At 35.3% G+C, this 19,390-nt stretch overlaps 1 protein-coding gene across 11 annotated transcripts in view; it reads left to right on the plus strand.

Annotated features, from left to right (window-relative positions):
* Window positions 1-19,390, plus strand: part of NBEA (neurobeachin) — a 460,498-nt gene that overhangs the window by 387,831 nt on the left and 53,277 nt on the right. For all 11 annotated transcript variants that reach the window (XM_058419545.1, XM_058419546.1, XM_058419548.1 and 8 more), the window contains 3 exons: window positions 841-981; window positions 8,282-8,401; window positions 19,091-19,243. In XM_058419545.1, coding sequence (XP_058275528.1) covers window positions 841-981; window positions 8,282-8,401; window positions 19,091-19,243 — 414 coding nt within the window. The remainder of the gene's footprint in view (window positions 1-840; window positions 982-8,281; window positions 8,402-19,090; window positions 19,244-19,390) is intronic.

A 19,390-nucleotide genomic window follows, 5' to 3' on the forward strand; every position in this document is an offset into this window, starting at 1 on the left:
TTAAAAGTTAAAATCTATATTTTCTTTATCCAAGTAACTTTTGCATCACACAGTAACAAATACATTTTGCAAAAATTCCTATGATAAAGTGGGTTAAAAAATCATAAAATTTTTGTATTCCTCAAGTAGCCCCATCAAAACCAATGTTTCCTACTACTGCCTTACGTCTCTTTTGTTCTTCACCTAACTTGTATAGGTTGTCCTTTAAGTTTGCTCAGAATGGAATTTGAATTTGTGAATAACTTCCCGTTGTTTTCGAGTACAAAGCTTGTTTGCTTTGTTCAATAAAACGTGGCTTTGTTCAGTCCGAAAGTACAGCCAGTCCTGAGGACTGTGCATGGTTTTTAAGTATCTCTGCTTAGGATCACCAGACACCATCAGGAGTTCCGTGTGAAATCTTTTCATCATGAACTGCGCATTACAAAGTATCCTGTGTGAGCAAAAGTCAGTTTTCATTAGCTGTGTGATTATGGTGAATGACAGCAGCAGAAATATTAGTTTGGCCTCAATGCATTTTAAATGCAGTTTTAGAAGTCTATTTCCAGAACAATGTTACTAAACTAATTGGGGAACAACTTGTACTTCAAGAAGGTCTTGAAAGTTTGCAGATGTGGATCACTTATGTTTGTCAGTTAAAATAAGGAATCTCATAAGACTTTTAGTACACAAAGCCTTTGAAAATAAACTCTAAGTTTACAGCAATCTCAGGGGTTACTACAGCATGAATGTGTTTGGTTGCAGTCTCCTGTGCAGTGAATCTTAATGCAGAATTAGCCTGTGCCATATCAGACAGGCTGCCCTTCAGCTGATAAATATATTTGACCTCTTATCACTTTACAGCCTATCGGTGCTTTGAACCCAAAGAGAGCTGTCTTCTATGCAGAACGGTATGAGACATGGGAAGATGATCAGACACCACCTTATCATTACAACACCCACTACTCTACATCTACTTCTACCTTGGCTTGGCTTGTTCGTATTGTAAGTACTTCTGGATCCTGGTTTTCATGAATATCTCTATTTACAGCATCCCTTCTGTCTTCTGTTTTGTTTTGTTTTTATGAAAGCACCTTTCTATTAAAATGTCATTGTTCTTCTCTATCTTAAAATCTCAGAAATTCTCTATATATACTTTATATGCACATTTGTAGTGATAAGGGGGTCTTTCCTACCCAAACAATCCAAAATAAATTTAAACATAAAATTGTGTTAGTGTAAGGATGTATACAATGAGAAAAATGCATCTAAAACTGAATCCATACCCAAAATAAATTCCTAAATAATACAGAATTGTGATACTGTTCATATTCTTTTATTATTTTCAGCTAGATCCATGAAACCTTTAAAAAATCCTTTGGTAAGAACATTAAATTGTCACATCAAAATAATTATATAATCAGTTTTGTATTAAAGCAGCATAGAGTAATATTTTATGCAAATGAACTATGCTTCTAAATTAATTAATATCTCTACAGTTTTCAGAATTGTAAAACTGTGGATTCTGACTTCAAACTGTTATGTCAGTTCTGGAAACCTCATGCTCCTATGACCAAAACCAGATCTAGGGCAGGGGACCAAATTTCAAAGATAGAATGAATCTGAATTCAGTGTATGTGTTATCACAATTATTTACAGAATAAAGAGTGTTGATGAGACACTGAAGGTTTCACAGAGAAACCTGAATTAATGAAAATTGAGTGACTGGTAATTACTTAAGTTAAAGTACACCCTGCAATAAAAATCTGTTGCATAAGTTGTATTCTAAACATGTTTTGCATACAACAAAGGAACCGGAGCCACACAGATCTTGATAATCGAGTTTTCACTCATCTCAGCTTCCCTTAGACGTGTTAATTTTTTTTTTTTTTATGCTCAGAAGGCAATTAATGTATTTGTGAGTTCAGGATATACTTCGTAAACCGTGGGAAACTAAGTGTTGATTACACTCCTGTGTTGGGTGACCACTGTATTCCTTTTAACTGTTGCTAAATTATTCATCTACTGAATACATTTTATGGTACACATGTACTCCTTTGTTGCCTTAAAGCAGATTAAAAACAGTAGTTTTATTTGCATGTTTATCTATTAATTTTGGCTGCTGTGTAGCAAAATATCCCCTCTTGCTAATCGGCAAATTCTCGGAGCTGAAAGTCTGGTTACAGTTTGAATGTACAACCCACCAAGGAGTATTCATTTCCTGTATTAGGCTAATGCAATGTAGTTTTCTACTTCTGTTGTTTATGTAATACTGTAGATGTTCTTGCTCTTTTTGTGTTCTCAACTAAAAGAGCAAGAGAACAAGGTCTTTGTCTTGATGGCCTTGCAATATAGACCTTACAAATTACATTTGTCAGAGCAAAAAATATATGTGAGACTAGAAAGCAGAAGTGGAAGCCACTGATATCCAACGAAAAGGTTGCCAATGAAAAGGTGAAAACAACATATAACTTAAATACCGGGACACTCCTACATAGGTATTTTAAACATTATTTATGAATCTCAGAAAAGGAAAAAAATATAATAATATGATAAGACTGGAGAAGGCAGTAAATGGAAACCCTAAATAGATAATTGAAAATAAGTGTGTATAGAGGAAAATATTATGATAATGAAGATTATAAAGTCAGAGTGATCTGTAGAGAGATATTTTTGTTACAAAATAAAGGATGACATATCCTAAGGGAGAAGATTGTGCCAGTGAAATTGATAGACAAGGCTAGGTCAGATTTCTGTAAGTTAAAGTAGTATTTCTTGCTCGTGAATTTCTTGAGCTAGAGCTTTGATATGAGTTTGTAAAGAAGACTCTGTAAGAAAAGGTAAATTACAGTCTAGTCCAGAAAGAGGAAGGTGACATTAAGAGATGCAGAGATTCAGACAGAAAAATGCTTTCAGTACTTTGAAAGACTGGAGAAGAGTGATAGGAAAAGATGTGTTACTGTAGAGCTTTTGGTAGAAAGTGACAAAAAAATGAGAGTGAAGAACCGGAGTGCAAACTAAAACCACGGGAGAAGATTGTGTAAGCCAAAGAAAAAGAGAAAAGGAAAAGCAAAATAAAGAGAAAAAATCAAGGAAACAAATGAAAAATCTATGACAAAAAGTAAATTGGAAATGAGAGTTTAGATAGAAGCAGAACAAAGAGTATGTAGTCATGGGGATCTAAGGGGAGAAACTGCCTGCCAAGACCTTAGTGTTGGAGGAAACAGTATTTGCTGTAGGTAAAGAATTTTCAGCCACTCTGAAGTATATCTATATAGAGAAAATTGTGTAATTGCCACATAACTTAAAAACTATTTTAAGTCTTGCTTTTCAGCTTTGACAGATGCCATCTGGTTTCTGTCAGCTGTCTTCAAAACATTGCTTTTAATATCGTATTTTTGAGTCAATTCTGTGATAATCTGTTCCCTACTGCCTTGTATTTCCCTCAGTTGCTTTCCTTTATCTGATGTATTGTGGTAGGTTGGCTCTGCCTAGATGTCAGCTACCTACCTAAACTGCTCTACTGCTCCCCTCTTCAGCTGAGGAGGAGAGAGAAGAAGTAGGGAAAGACTCATGGGTTGAGATAAGTGCAGGGAGAGATCCCTCACCAATTACCATCATGGGCAAAATAGTCTCAGCTTGGGGAAAGTAGTTTGAATTATTACCAATCAAATGAGAGTAGGATAATGAGAAAATGAAGTCAAATCTTAAAACCACCTTCCTCCCAACCCCTCCCTTCTTCTCTGGACTTAACTCCTAAATTCTCTCTCTTCTCTCCCCACTGACACAGGGGAATGGGAAATGGGGCTGTGCTCAGTTCATCACATGTTGTCTCTGTCACTCCTTTCTCCTCAGAAGACTCCGCACTCTTCCCCTGCTCCAGCATGGGGTCCCTCCCACGGGAGACAGTCCTCGATGAACCTCTCTGAAATGAGTCCTTCCCACAGGCTGTAGCTCTTCATGAGCTGCTCCAGTGTGGGTCCCTGGGTCCCTCCCACAGGGTGCTGTCCCTCAGGAGCAGACTGCTACAGTGGGTCTTGTGAGGGCTTACAGGTCCTGCCAACAAACCTGCTCCCACATGGACTCCACTCTGCACGGAAGCACAGGTCCCTGCCAGGAGCCTACTCCAGCACGACCCAGGGGGTCCTGGCTTCCTCAGGCATCCACCTCCTGTGGTATGGGTTCCTCCAGAGGCTGCAGGTAGATCTTTATTCCCCTCTGGACCTCCACGGTCTGTAGGGGCACAGCTGCCTCACCACGGGCTGGAGGGGAATCTCCGCTTCAGAGCCTGGAGCATCTCCTGGCCTTCCACCTGCACTGACTTTGTTGTCTGCAGAGCTGTTCCACTCCCTTATTCTCATTCCTCTCTCTATTCCTCTTCTGCAGCTTTTCCCTGGCCCTTCTTATGTCTGTTTCCGTAAGAGCACTTTGCTATAGCTGACAGGCTTAGCCTTGGTCAGCAGCAGGTCCATCTTGGAGCCAGCTGGCTTTGGCACCATTGGATATGGTGAAAGCTTCTCACAGAAGCCACACCTGTAGCCTCCCCCACTACCAAAACTTTGCCACGCAAACCCAATACATGTGTCAGGCTAGTTTTTTAAAAGACCCTGGATGTCTTAGCCTCAGTTCTGTCCTGTGTAGTTCATTTTGATATTTCTGCCTTTGTTTCACCATTAATATATATTCTGTTGTATGTATTTTTGTGTAAATGAAATTGCATATGCGTTGTTTATCACTAGCTGACCTTATCACCTGAAGACTCATTTTCCTGTGCATTTTGTCTGGAGCAGTGAATATTTAAGTTGCAGAACATGGAATAGTTTAAACCAATGCCACTTCAGAATGCCATATAGTCCAGTGACTTGACCTGAAAAGTAGACAGAAGGAAAAAGAAAAATAGAAGAATGAATTCTGGCTTGAAATACCTAGAATGTGGATATCAGTTTTTTAGGAGAAGTAGAATAGAGTCATGGTACAATTGAATGTTCTCAATAATTGCTACTGAAGAAGTTATATTTGAGTAAATCAGTTGCATTTTCATTGAAGCAGAGACCGGTGTTTGCGAGCATGATTCTCTAATGTGGTATTCAAAATGTTTGTAGAGAATAACTGTCTTTCACTTGCTGTTGCAATGACTGTGTATTTGTACAAGGTAAAAGAAATTCTGGATTTATTATGAGTTAGATTGGATTGAGTTAAAAACAGTTTTTAATGAGATTCAGAGGTGAGGAGGACTGGATGTCATCTGGTAAACAGAAGTGAATTTGGGTCTTCTTTTTGTTAAATTTGAGCAGGACAAACATAGATATATCAGGCAAAAGGTTTGTTTCACTGACAAACCCTTACATACTCTCTCTCTCTCCTCATACAAATAGCTGTAAAGAAATTTTTGTTTGACATAGGATGTCTTAGAATGACCATATCCCTTCCTTCTACCACCATAAATGTTTGAAATGAGTCTGGGTACTGCTAAAATGGAAAGGGGGGGGGGGGGGGGGGGGGGGGGGGGGAAGTGCTATTGAATGGAAAAAAATGCGTTGTTCTCACAACTCAAGCTTGTGTTCAATGTAATCAAGTCCCCCACGAATTTCTCTCCTCGTTGGCAGTGAACAAGGCGTGAATTTTATTCAGAATATTAGGAATGAGTGAGATGGAATTATAATGAAAACATTGTGCTGCTTTATGGCTTTCACAGCAACAAAACCCTTACATGAAATGACAGTAATCAGTATCATAGAATAACAGTATTTAAATGAGTATATTGAATACAGATATGAATTATATTTATATAATATAAGCTCTTGACTTCCCAGAGAATAAAAAATACCTTAAAATTATGGTAGAGGTCTGATATAAAGCAAATGAAAGCTCTGAGTTTCGCTAAGGATTAAAAATCCAAAAAGATAGGCACAACAGGCCTATGCAGGACAGCATAATAGGGCACCCTGTAGTGCTCAGCTACTAACAGTTTAATCCTTGATTATGAATTTTATTGCTTTTGTGTATTTGTCTCAGATGCTTAAAATAACGTTGTCGTGGAAGTTTGGATTAATATTTTTACATAATTTATTGTAATTATGTAATTTTTCTGGTTTCTGCTTCTTTTAAATCCATGGACTGCTTCTGATTTCAGAACCTCTGCAATGATACACAGTCTGCTCCACAATAATATTCACCAAAATTACACATATCTTATAAAGAAAAAAATGATGGGTAGAAGTTGTTAGAATTATTGGTGATCAGACCAAGAACATAAACTGTTTTTCAGTCAGGGCAGGCCAGAAAACAGCATAAAATATATGCAAATAGCAAATATATACAGATAATTGGAAGGAGGAATTAATTGAAAAGCAAAATAATTCTACTATTAAAAATGTAAATTTAATAAAATTATAATAGTAACAGAATTTTTTGATAATTAATATGGTCCAATTTTTGTATGTATTGTTTTCAATTTTTTATTTCTGGGTCTGAATCTTATCTGTTTTCATTTATATTTTACATTAAATTCACTATATGGATCACTGGAAAATCTGGATAGATAAAAACTTATTTTCTTTCAATATTTCAGTTAATTGTGGTAGCTTATACTACTCACCAAGTTGAGCCACTGTTAAATTTTAAAATTGTATTTAAATTATAAATTTATTCCTCTGCACACACCCTTTCAATATTCATGAGTGCAAACAAAGTCATTGTGCAATGAGATTTAAGGTCCTCCAACAAGAAATTATATTGTGATGATTTTGTATTTAATTTGATTATTTTAATTAATTCTTTAACACATATTAAGATTTTCTGATTGGAATAAATGCAAGGATGAAAGTATATTTATGAAATACTATTCTTTTGCATGTGTCTATTAAAAACAATTTCCCCATGTTTTAAGAGGAAAAAAATTGGTTAGAGTTTTTTCCTCTTTGAAAGAAAGAAACCTGTGTTGAATGCTGTGCATGATAGAAAAAGTTAATCAGGAAGACATGTGGAATAAAGGTAGAGAAATGACACTGTCTGGAAGTGAGAATTCCATCTTTTATTTTCCTCCTTTTTTGGATAATTTCTCTGTTTTTGCAACTGTGCTTTCCTTATGTTTATTTTAACTTCTCTTAAGGACTATGTGAACGTGAATTTCTTCATACTTTTTTCAGCTGAGGCAATTTGCACACAAGGAGTATAATGTGGCATAATTCCTTCAAAAATTCTTTATTAAGGGAGGAGTCCCCTGACTTGTTCAAAAATTTCTTAGAAGGAAACAGAGAATGTTTAGAATAAAATTCAAATAATAGATGAATAATACTGTAATAAAAATTGTGATCTGGTGATCATGAACTTCTTTGATTAACAAAATTTCCAGATGATTGGGATATGCAATGAAGTAAGTTTGGGTATGAATTTAATGAAAGCGACTTTCTTAAAAACATTCCCCATGAGACTTCGGCGAAGAGGAAGAAGCAACTTCTATCTCTGTAGGCAGACTGCTAACTATTAGTTGAATAAGAGAGCTAATGGAGTAGTGGTAGAAATCCCAGTTTCTGCCAGTGATCTCAGTATTCAGGTTCTACTGTCAAATTAAGGATTTGGTCCGCTCTTAACCACTTCCCTGCAGTGGAATAGAGTGACATCAAAATGTGTTATCCAGACTATCTAATACCTGAGCCCTTCTTCCCCAAAAGCTGGTAGCTGTTTCTATTTATTAAGAACTGGGATATGGTTTCAGAGAGAATTAGCAAAAGTAGACTCTGAATACTTATTATCTGTACCTCTGCCCCAAAATAATGATAAAACTGTGTATCCTGGAACCATAGTCTGCCTCATGACAACCATAGAGCGATTCGTCTCACCTTGAGGCAAAGTGGAACCTACTGAGCTCTTTTCAATGAAGTGAAAACAATAGAAAGAAAAATTTAAAGACAGGATTTTTTTAAGATTTTGAGATACCAACATACAAGGAGTAAACAAATCCCAGTTATATAAATAACACAGAATGTGTTTATGGTTGTTGCAGTGAAGGAGGCTGTCACTGTGAACTGGAACTAAGCTACATATGTCTGCCACTAATGGGTAATTAGTCTTATGGTATAGAACTCAGGATTTGTTTGTGCAAAATATGTTAGTGCCAATAAGTGTACTCAGATGTTCAGGGCAGAAACTCATGCTTACATATAACTACGATGCGCCAAGTTTTTCTTTAATTCTGCCTTTATGAAGTATTTTGATCTGCAAAAGGCTTTTGGATTTTGATGGAAACCTGCTGCACAAGTCCTTGTTCTATTTTCTTATTCTGTCATAATTTCATTAATTACAGGAGCCCTTTACAACATTCTTCCTAAATGCAAATGATGGCAAGTTTGACCACCCAGATCGAACCTTCTCTTCAGTGGCCAGGTCCTGGAGGAACAGCCAAAGAGATACCTCAGATGTGAAGGTAACGTACTTGTTAAATAAAAGTATAAATATGCAATTTCATGATGGTATTTCTGTTTATGTAAACACAAATAATATGGTGTATTTTATTCTATATTTATATATATAATTTCTTTATATTCAGTACACTAGGTATAGTGTAAATAAATAGATGTTAATATTGTTCTAACACAAACAATCAAAGATTCTTTGAAGTTGTGTGGACAAAAGGTGGTGTTTCTTTAGAGAGAAACAACCTAACTGATCTAATTTAGATCAGATAATCAGGAGATGGAGAAAAGCTCAATAAATTGTTCTTTCCTGCTGTTAACTCAATATTTGGCCCACTCCATAAAACACAGCAGGAATTGGATTTGACCTTAAAGTGTCATATTGTTATAGCTTGCCTAGCTCTGGGTTTGCATTGCCTGGGGCAATTAATAAAGCATTAATGACAAGACCCATTTAAAATGTTGGCTTTTCTGTACAGCTTTAGCTTTTACTTGAATGTGCCTGGGGATATTATGCAACAATACACATTAGATTAAAACAACTTCTACACTACATACAGAAACAGCCAGAGATCAGGGTGATTTTACTGCTGTTATTCCTTACCTTCCTATTTACCTTGTTCATAGACATGGGACCTTATCAGAAGGAAATAAAAATCTAGAAATATTTTGAATAATATGGTCCCTTCTTGATTCTCATTTTCTAGTAATAAAGTAAGTAAAGGCTTCACTATAATTTTTTTTTTTAAAAAAAAAAACCCATTTTTTACAATGAATGTGTTTTTCTTCTATTTATATACTACCACTCATACTAGGAAATGATAAATTGAAGGACATATCACCATTATATTTTTTGCTTGTCTTGGCAAAGGAAAAAAAAAAAAAAAAAAGTAGATTTGTTGATTTATTTTTATTCCAGAGCTCCTGTTTGGATAAGTATTCCAAGAGTCTCAGAAGGGGCAAACCATGTTGTTATTCAGTTACTAGTTAGAATAACTAAATTGCAAATTGTATGGTCATCCTAACATATGGGAGAAAATGCTTTTTAAAAAAAATCAACCTGAACCTCCTACAAACCATTTTATGTTCAGTCATGCTCCTCTGGAAGTCAATAGTTTTTTAAGTACCATTATTCTTACCCTTGTAAGAAAAACAAAGGAAATTTCCAAATTTGGAGCAATTTGAGATAATATCTACTATATTTGATACATCTTAGGGCGCTGACATTTTGATTTTTACTTTTCAATGAAATCTGGTTTTCCTGGAATTCTACTGCCAATACTAGTGTATCTGGCAAAGTGACTTCCTAGGAGTGGTGCTCAAATGAAGGATAAGAGACTTAAACTGAGAAATAAGGGAAGACAGTTGGAAGTGACTGTAATCTTCTTGTCTGGCTTTAGTACGCAGGAGGAGGGCAGTTAAATACATCAAGGCATTGCAAAAGATAAAGGAATATCTGTGGTCAGAAGAGAGATGGTATTCAAGTGTGGTATATAATTAGTGAAAGGATTGTTCCTAAACTAGCAACCAAATGAGTTATCAGTAAAACAATTAACTGAAATGTTTGTCTGAAAATACCAGGAGTCTTGTGGATCAAGAGGGATAATTTAAGCTGCTGCTGCCAGCCATTGCAAGGATGAAGGAATTAAGGATGGATAGCAGCTGCATTGCAAAATGTGTTTGTATCAAAAAACCCAACATATCAATATTAAAAAGATGCTCAGAACCAAATACCTTCAGAAAAGGAAGGAAAAAAGGTGAAGAAATGAAGTAGCTATGTTCTTTAATGCCATTGAATGTAAAAAAGGGAATTGGGGATAGCAGGTAATATAGTTAAAATTAAGGGTCAGTATTGCTCAAGGGGAAAGACTGTAAAAACAATGTGTTACAGAATACATTTGGCAGTCTACTCTAGAAGCCCCGAATCAGATTTATACTTATATACACATTTCTGTTATGCCATTAGAAAGAGAAATACTACTTGGAGCTAAGTCATTACAGAAAATCTAATATAGGACTAACAGATGAGGTATGTTAGCCAATAAATGTTTTCTCCAGATAATCCTTGACCTGTCTGTTCAGGGATACATTAGGGATTAAAGATGCGGTTTAAAATAGGGGTTTGTTAATTAATGAAGATATGGGAAAGATGGGTTTAGAAAATAATGTTGAATTGATTTATTTTGAATTGATTCAGCTTAAGATGAAAATAGATGAATAAAAGCAGATGCAAAAATGAGCTGTATTTTTAAAGGATGCTAAAACAAAAAGAGAACATTCTTAAATTATCTAACAACAACAACAACAAAAATCCGTAGAAATTATGGGAGATTTAATACCAGCATTCAATGTAGTGCATCACCAAAATAATTTATTGTATATTGATACAAAGCCACTACTGAAATAAATCTACTGAGGTACACTTCAATAGCCTAAGCAAAATATGTCAATGCATTTCTATTTTTTTTTAGTTTAAGAAGGAAACTTTAAGATCAATATGATGGCACAAATCTTATCATGCTACCAAAGTTTTATCCTTAGGTTATAACAACTAGTCTATCTCATGGAATCTAATTTCAACCTGAAACATTCTGGTTAGTCATTAATTCAGAGCTATTATGTTCTCAGAGAACATATGTTATTTTTTTCCCCTTTTCCTTGTCCAATTTCTACTATGAATTCTTGTTGGAGAAAGCACTTAGTGCTTTCTTTGCTGGAAACCATCAAGTGCAAGATATACCTAAACTGGAGTTATCCGTAAGAATAAAACAAAGTGTTTTAGGAGTTGCATACAGGTAGAAAAATGTGTGCATGTGTGGGGTAATTAATGTCTAAAGTGGGGACACATAGATGCTATGAAATACGCAAACATGAAAGGGAGAAGAATTCTTTGTCAAGTGACAAAGAGGTAAACCTCAGAGGAAAAGGATCAGAGTAGAAAGATGCCTATTTAAGCAAGAGAGTATGAAAAGTTAGGGGGAAGTTGAGTATTCTCTGAGTCTGAATATCCCCATAAAGGAAAGCAACAAACTCCTTATTTGTAAGACTTTTTATTTTTCGAAGTAGACTGGCAAAGTACTGGCAAGGCCCTTTGATTTGAAGTCAGTATTTCTTAGCGATCAATCAATAATGCATATAGCAGTTAATTGTTGCTGTTGTTTGTTGCTTAAGATCTTAATGAACTTCATTTCTCAATGCCATTACATCAGGGCCAACTTTTCCCTGAGGCTTTGAAGTTCATTCTGCAAAATGATAGGGAAATTAACTATTATTTTATTAATACTACAAATGCCAAATTTTTTTTCAAATTAGCCGTGCTATTGCTTAGAATGCCTTGCAGCCTTGACAAACATTTTAATCAGGTTTTCAGGAACTTGAAAAGCAATGAGATTTGTGTAACTACTAGGAAAACCCCCCAAAATTTCTGCCTGTTTTTGTCAATCTCCTAAGAGCAGCATCCACTGTCTTGCACAACAGAAAAGCTTCAGCTCTGAGAGTGTGAATCTTTCAAAAACTATTGGTCAACTGTCTGGCATCTTCTAGTATTTATTTATCCAGCAGTCCTGTTAGAAAGTAGAGAATGTGCAAAAGAGAAGATGTGTAAAGGTTGTGTGTGAGTACAGAACATGAAGGCATGCAAGCTGTTAAAGTTTTCTGCATACTTGTGTAGCTCCTTCTGGCTCCATGTGTAGCTGTACATGGGGGAGGGGCTTGGCAATGTGGATTTCCTTGTGATGTACATGCTGTAAATTCTTTTCCCATCCTAAAGATTTTTTGAATTTTTATAGTAAATATTTAATTCACGGAATACAGGCATCAAAGTAGAAAACTCTGAAAACTGTAAAAACTAGCAGGTGTTCATTATTAATGTATTCCTTATCATACATTTGAAATTCATCGGAGCTGCTTTAAGTACATTTATCTCTGATTTTGCGGATCTCATTAATTATTGTGACACAGGTTATGAAATAATTTTAGAACAGGGTGTGTAATGAATTAATCTGACATTCTTCTTTGCTCTGTGTTATAAGATGGCCACAATTTTTGCTCTCAAGTACTGTATTAAATAATTATATGAATTGTCTTTATTTTTATTAACAAGGTCTAATTTAAAGAAAAAGAATATTTTTTAGGAAAGTAAAATCTGGAGGGTTTTGTACATCAGGTGCTGTTTAAGAAAGGGGACTATGAGGTGAATTATTTTCAAGTGCTTCAGTAGTGCTGAAGTAGGTCAGTTTTAACTGAGATTTTTAAGTACTGCAGACACTTTCCACAGCTGTACTTTTACAGCCTCAATGTTGACTGACAAATTACATCCAAACTGCTTTCACAGAATTCTGCATTAAAAATTAAAAACCAAATACCTGAAATTTGCAAAAGAATATGTATCTCTTCAGGAAGCTGTATTTCTGTGGGTCCAGCTCCTTTCCTCCCATGCTTGTGTCCTCCTTGGCATTTGCTCTCTGTTTCTCCCCTTTTTTCCCCTCCTTCCCTCTCCCTTTTGAATATGTGTAGTCTCTTCTGGAACTGAATTATTTCACACTCAGCTAATGAAAACAGGGCTGTGGCAGTGGTTTGATCAGCCTGAAAACAAGCTGTAATTCTGGCATCTCAAATTGTGGCAAAAAGTAGACCACCTTTGAAAAATGTAGCGTATGATAGATTATTGCTCAACAAAGGATTAGAGATTTCCTCAGACCATTTTGTTCCTTACTCTCAGGTTGTTTTGGCTCATTTTCAAGAAACTTATTCACCTACAGTGGATGAAACAGAATTAATACAGTCTGTGCTGTGTCAGAGTGGTAACACACAAGGGAGGACCTGGATAACACAGTTTATTTTATTGTGTCTCCCTTTATCAACATCGACCTTCTCTCGAGATAATCAGTACAAGCTGGAGGAAGAATGAACGTTCGCAGGGTGACCTTTGAGGAAGCAAGTCACCCGGAAATGACCATAACTTGGCCAGTCAGCTTGCACATTTTTTCCTTTCTAACCCCCCCCTTCCCCTCCTTCCTCCAGTTTTTGGTAACATTGACTTCCCCAGAACCTTCTGTTCAGACACTAATCTTTCCTAATACCTCTCAAACTTACTGTATGACTTTTTGAATAGTCTGCTTAGAAATTAGAAAGATAACTCTGACAAAACGTCAGTAAAGTGCCTTAGTGTGAAATGGAGGAACTCATGACTGACTCATTGACCCAGTACTAGACTCTTGTGGAATTAATGGATGCCAGGGGATCAACCTTTTGGGAGGAAAAGAAAGAAAGAAAAAGAAATGGAAGCTTTAAAACCTTGAGGTGAATTATACTAGAAAAGCGAAAACGTCTGGGTTGAGTTTGATTTCATTGGGATGCCATAAAATGGTGTACCCTTAGCAAAACATATTAAACAGAAATTTCAGATTTGATGCAAGTGATGTACAATTATAATAGTGTAAATAGCAGTCCTCTATCACCTGAAGACATATTTTTAAAGTTTAATTTCTCAGCAGTTTGGATTTGTCACAGGCTTGTAAATTAGAAAATGCGTTTATGGGATGTTTTTCTATATGAAGACACAAGGCATATAACACTGTTAAATATACCTTGGGGTTTTAGTATAGCTATTAAAATAAACAAGAGATCACATTTACAGACAAGAAATGTCTGTTATAATATTCATTTTACTTTTTTTTTATGCACCCTTCAATAGCTTTACTGCATCGTTCTTCATGTGAGAAGAGCCAAGCTTTTTGGGTGGTTTGAAAGGCAGCTGACTCTTAAATGATAGAAAGCTAACCTGTCTTATTAGAAGTGTGAATGAAAGGGGAGCAGAGGAGGATACCAGCTGGTGAAATGTCAAGGACAACTAGACAAAAATTATTGCAAATAGATTTAGATCACTAAAATATCTATTTTTATTAACCCTTTAAACTCTAGATATTTCTTGTAGTTAAGAAAGTACCCATGACAGGTAATGTATTCAGAAATATATTTTTAGAACCTTTGATATGCTTTGGCAAGAGCAATGAAACCAATAACAATTACTGAATAGTGTCAGTTAATGCAAAATTGTAGGTCAGCTGAGTTGCATACAATAACACATGCATTTAAAATGCTAAATTGGTATGTGAATATTTTAAAAATGCAAGACTTTTAAAAGAACATTGTTTTTCTGTGTCTTCTTTGCATTCCCTCATTTTATGCCTGCTAAATTATGTAACTTGTAGGGAAATTGTTTTATGGGTTTGTTTGTTTTGATATTTTCCTTCATGTCTTGATTTGCACTGGCTGACACAATATGTGTATTGTAGGAAAAAATATTTTGAGATTTGTCTTTCATCAACATTTGTAGCTTGAAATCTGAATCTCTCAAAGTCACGATAATTTCAAACTAGCATTTCTGATCTGGCTTTACATTTACCTTTTACCACTAGTGCCACTGAAGGTGTAGTAGGAGTTTTAAGAAACCTCTTATCAACTATTTTGTCTGTCAAGCAGAAAGCAGATTGAGAGACAGAAGGTCCCCTGTGTCCTATCCCTTGACGTAAATGCTATCTCTGAGATACATTTTTCCCCTGCTAATTTTTGAGTTTCCTTGTCCCTATCTTCAGGGTGAATTTAACAGTGACACTTCTAAAGTATGAAACTGGGGATTTGTAAAAAACTGTGTTGTATGACAAATTACACTCTGCTCTGAAATGAATGAAAAATAGCAGATGCTGTCAGAAAAGTATGCAATCTCCATCGCCAATGTAAAGACTACAAAGGTTGACAAAAACATTTATTTTGGCTTCTGTGTGATGACCATGTGGCAAAATATGATATGGCCAAAGTATATAAAGAAGTAAATTAAGTTATGGACTGTTTAGCAATAACTCTGCTATCTGATTTTGGAAAGTTAGAGGAATATTTTGCAGTTATGTAACAAAAACAATGGAGCAATAAATCATTGTCCTTAATTTAGACTTCTAGGAACTTGAAGGCTGTAAATCTGGTAAATAATGCTTTTCAAACATGTAATAAACAATGCAAAGAGAAAATAGTAATTTATTCTCTGTATCTGGGATGGATTGATAGCTAGGATGGGGGAAAATGGACTTAGATTGTATAATGGAGGATTCAGGCCAGCTGTTAGGTAAAACTTCCCCAGATGAAGAACACTGAGATCAGTTGATGGAAGAATTTTGAAATTGCTCTCAATCAAATTTTGGGACAACAGGGTAGACAGATATCTTGCAGGATAGCTGCCATAGCTGAACCTCATCTGGAATGGAGGCATGGACGTGGTCACCTCTCTAAATATCACCCTGAAACAGCTATTTATTTAAGGTATCTGTTTCCTGTCCATAACAGAAAAAGCACCAAAAGAGCATCTCTCTCTAGTCGTAGTCTTTGTTAGAATATGAACTAGCACCATGAAACAAAAAAAAATTCCAAACTCTGGCTGAGAAAAATGTTAATAGGTTTTGAAAATAACTCTAGCCCTTGCTAATGTTATCTTTCCTTACATTCTTTTGTACATTCTTGAGGCTTTCAGCGGCTTCTTAGCTAATATGATTCTCTCTGGGCCCCAGTTGTCATCTTGTTGTCTCCTCTGAGGTTCACTCCTGTCTGCTCCTTCCTTTTCCCAGAAACCTCCTGGGCTCCATCCTTGCCATCCTTGCTGCCTCACTGTCCTTGCTAATCCTTCTGCTCTCTGCCTCTCCCAGATTATATTTCTAGTGAAACACACTCAGGGGCCCTGGGGAAGAGAATATTTGCCCTTCTGTCCCCAGCCACTGCCTGCCATTGGCATGAGGTAGAAGAGACAGCTTCTTCAATTTGTCACAGCAGAATAAACAGTGTACACATAAACCCAACATTTCTATCACACATCTCTAGCTTGGTTGTATTTTCTATGCTTCTAAGTAGCTAAATACATGAATCTTAAGTTCATACATAGAGAGTGCCACAGGCTTTCATACTGGGCCTTTGTTTTAATATATTTTAATTCATCTCTAGAAATGAGAAGGGGGGTATATTTATCTGATCTATTTTTAAGTGCTGTGGTTTCTTAGTCTAGTAAATAGTGGAGACAGCAAAATTACAAGAGGAATATCAAATGCTATGAAAGAAAACTGAATGGTTAGTACAAAGTATGGGAAATATGTAAGTATCTGGGAAAGGTCACATGCAACATGGCTCACATTTCAAGAAAAGGTTCTATTCATGCTAAATAGTACTCAAATAAGCAACATAATTGTAGGCTGCACTAAAAATAACATTGAAGAGAATGCAGAGACTATAACACAGTGGTTTAGTTAATTTTTTTTTAAATACTATGTTTAAGGGTTTTTTTTTACTTGGAAAAAAAAGCCAAAACAACCTACCAGAAGATGTGTAACTGTAATGATTAGGATTCTAGGGAGACTGTTATTTGAAGAGGATTTAGAAGTATGGCACTGGTTAATTTCCAGAGCACAGGAATAAGACTGTTCAAACTAAACATACACGCCACAATAAATCTTATAAAGAAAGTTAATCACATACTTTTGTTTATTCTATTTCTATTTATGTTTTCTGCTATACCAGACAAGGGAACATTAAATTACCCTGAAGGCAAAGAGCAACAAAGATAAACTTACTAAATAGAAATACCATTAAAAATACTCAGTGACATAAATCCTTTGTTTCAAGATACCTCTGCAGCCAAAAGGTTAGTAGAATTCATAAACACTAGATGTGTCTCTGAGTAGCACAAATCTTTCAGGTATGTTAGATGTAAAAGTCCACAGTTACACAATATGACATTTAAAACTGAACAAGAAATTTAACAAATAACTTTTCTTTAATGGAATCAATGGACTTGGTTGCTGTGACAATGCCACACAAGATTAGTATGCCACCAGAATGAATAAAAATTGATAGTAATTGAAACCAGTGGTATGTGCTTCAAGGCTTTTATACAAAGTAGAAACAAACTTTGATAACTTTTTCCTTAATAAATTCTGTTTCATTTGAATATTGACTTTAAGATTAACTTTGACTTTTTAAACATTTCTGAGGTCCTTAAGGTTTTCTTTTTTCTTTTTTTTTTAGGGCAGTGTTCTTAGTTTGTCAGTAATTTGTGTGGTAGCATATGTTGGGTTGTGAGTTCTGAATTAGTGATTTGTTGAAGTCCTGAAAGATTTCTGTATCGATCTCTCCGACTGAGGATCGTTCATTCTTCTTTGAGCTCCATCAGAGAAAACCAAAGGTCTTTCTTTGGAACCTGAGATTTAGTGAATCATGTTTTGGGGGAAGGGGGGAAGATTGCTTTCAGAAATACTCTGAATAAATTAGAGGTGAATATAAAACTTAAGAGAGGTATTAAATGAATCTTTTTTCTTTTAACATTATAAGATATTCAGGATTTCTCTTATTTTGGCTTTTCTATTGCTGCTGCTTTATTATGGACTACATCTGATCGTGTAATTTTTTTTTTTTTTTTTTCCTGTTTGGAATTGCAGCTTGTTTCATAATGAGTTATTCAGATTCAGGAATGTCTCACTTGGTTAATGTTTTATACTAGTTAGATACTGATTGGATTTGCATTTTAGTCTAACCTATATCAGTATACTATGATATAAAGAAGTAATTAAATTGCCTTCCTAAACATACTTAAAATTTTAGCGAATATACTTTTTTCTTCTTCTTCTCCTTTTTTTAACTTAATAAATTTGAAAGGATAATTTAACTGCTCTATTCTCTGTGGAGTTGCAGATCAGGTTTAATTAGATAAGTTTATGTCTGCAGTGTGGGGATTTTTTTTTTTTTTTTTTTTTTTTTTTTTAATGTCTGCAGCCTTTGAAAGGACCACAAAGAGACTCAGATTTCAGGTGCTGTGTCATCACTTTTGATCATGTTGCACAACTGAACACCATAATGCTTTTAACAATGTAATTTGCTGAATTTAATCCATATCTGGATATTAGAGAAGAGATAGTGGGCTTTAAAGCTTTTATATTTCTATTGCAGTTCAATGCTCAATCCTAAAATAACAGGAACAAACAGCAATATTCTTTATGTCAAAATGGGTTCCTGTTTACCTCTCCTGGAAATTGGGAAAAACTTCACACCCAAAGTTACCTATAATTTTTTATAAGTTTCAGTTCTTGATCTTTCACATTTTAAGTATCATGTGTATCTGTTTGAAGGACATTTGTTGTACTTTTTCCCTCTGTGTATTCTTGAATTTTTCTTACAGTAGAAGATCATTCACCATGTATTATTTTTCATTACATAGGTAATCAACTTACCTCCTTTTCTTATGCAGTTAAAGAATTTAAAAAGTGAGATCAAGACACTGTTATATCTGCAAATTTTCCTCTTTTACATGTTTTTGTTAAATAGTAATTAAAAATCCAATATATTTTCATATTGAAGACTTAGAATAAATTTTCTTGTACCTGTTATTATGAAGAGGTCTTCTTTACTCATATGCACTGCCTTGTCTAAAATTTTGCTTTTCATAAAAACAGATATGAGAAAAACAAAATTTGAGTAGTTCATGATGCAGAACATATTTGACTGTAAGTCAAAGAAAGCAGGTTACAAAGTTTCTATAAAAAAGGGGCACAGAAATGTAAACAAAACCAGGAATGCTTTAATATATAGTACAAGAGAGCTGATTCTGAGACCACCATTTAACATCTCTGTTAAATGTGAAGTTTCATTGTGTGTTTTCTCCCTGCTAGGAGTTAATTCCAGAATTTTACTACCTACCCGAGATGTTTGTCAACAGTAATGGATATAATCTAGGAATCAGGGAAGATGAAATTGTTGTGAATGACGTTGATCTCCCTCCGTGGGCCAAGAAGCCTGAAGACTTTGTCCGTATCAACAGGATGGTAAGCTGTACTTTAATTTAGTCTAAGGGGTTCCATATTTTAGCAAGCTAACCTCATCTTGGTTTTCATCTCTTTAGAGCTAGATTTAGAGAAAGAGAGCAAAACATGAAGGAGAATTTACATTCTGTCTTGCTTGGAAGAACCTTT

The sequence above is a fragment of the Hirundo rustica genome, chromosome 2 (assembly GCF_015227805.2).
Source record: "Hirundo rustica isolate bHirRus1 chromosome 2, bHirRus1.pri.v3, whole genome shotgun sequence".
Lineage (NCBI taxonomy): Eukaryota > Metazoa > Chordata > Aves > Passeriformes > Hirundinidae > Hirundo > Hirundo rustica.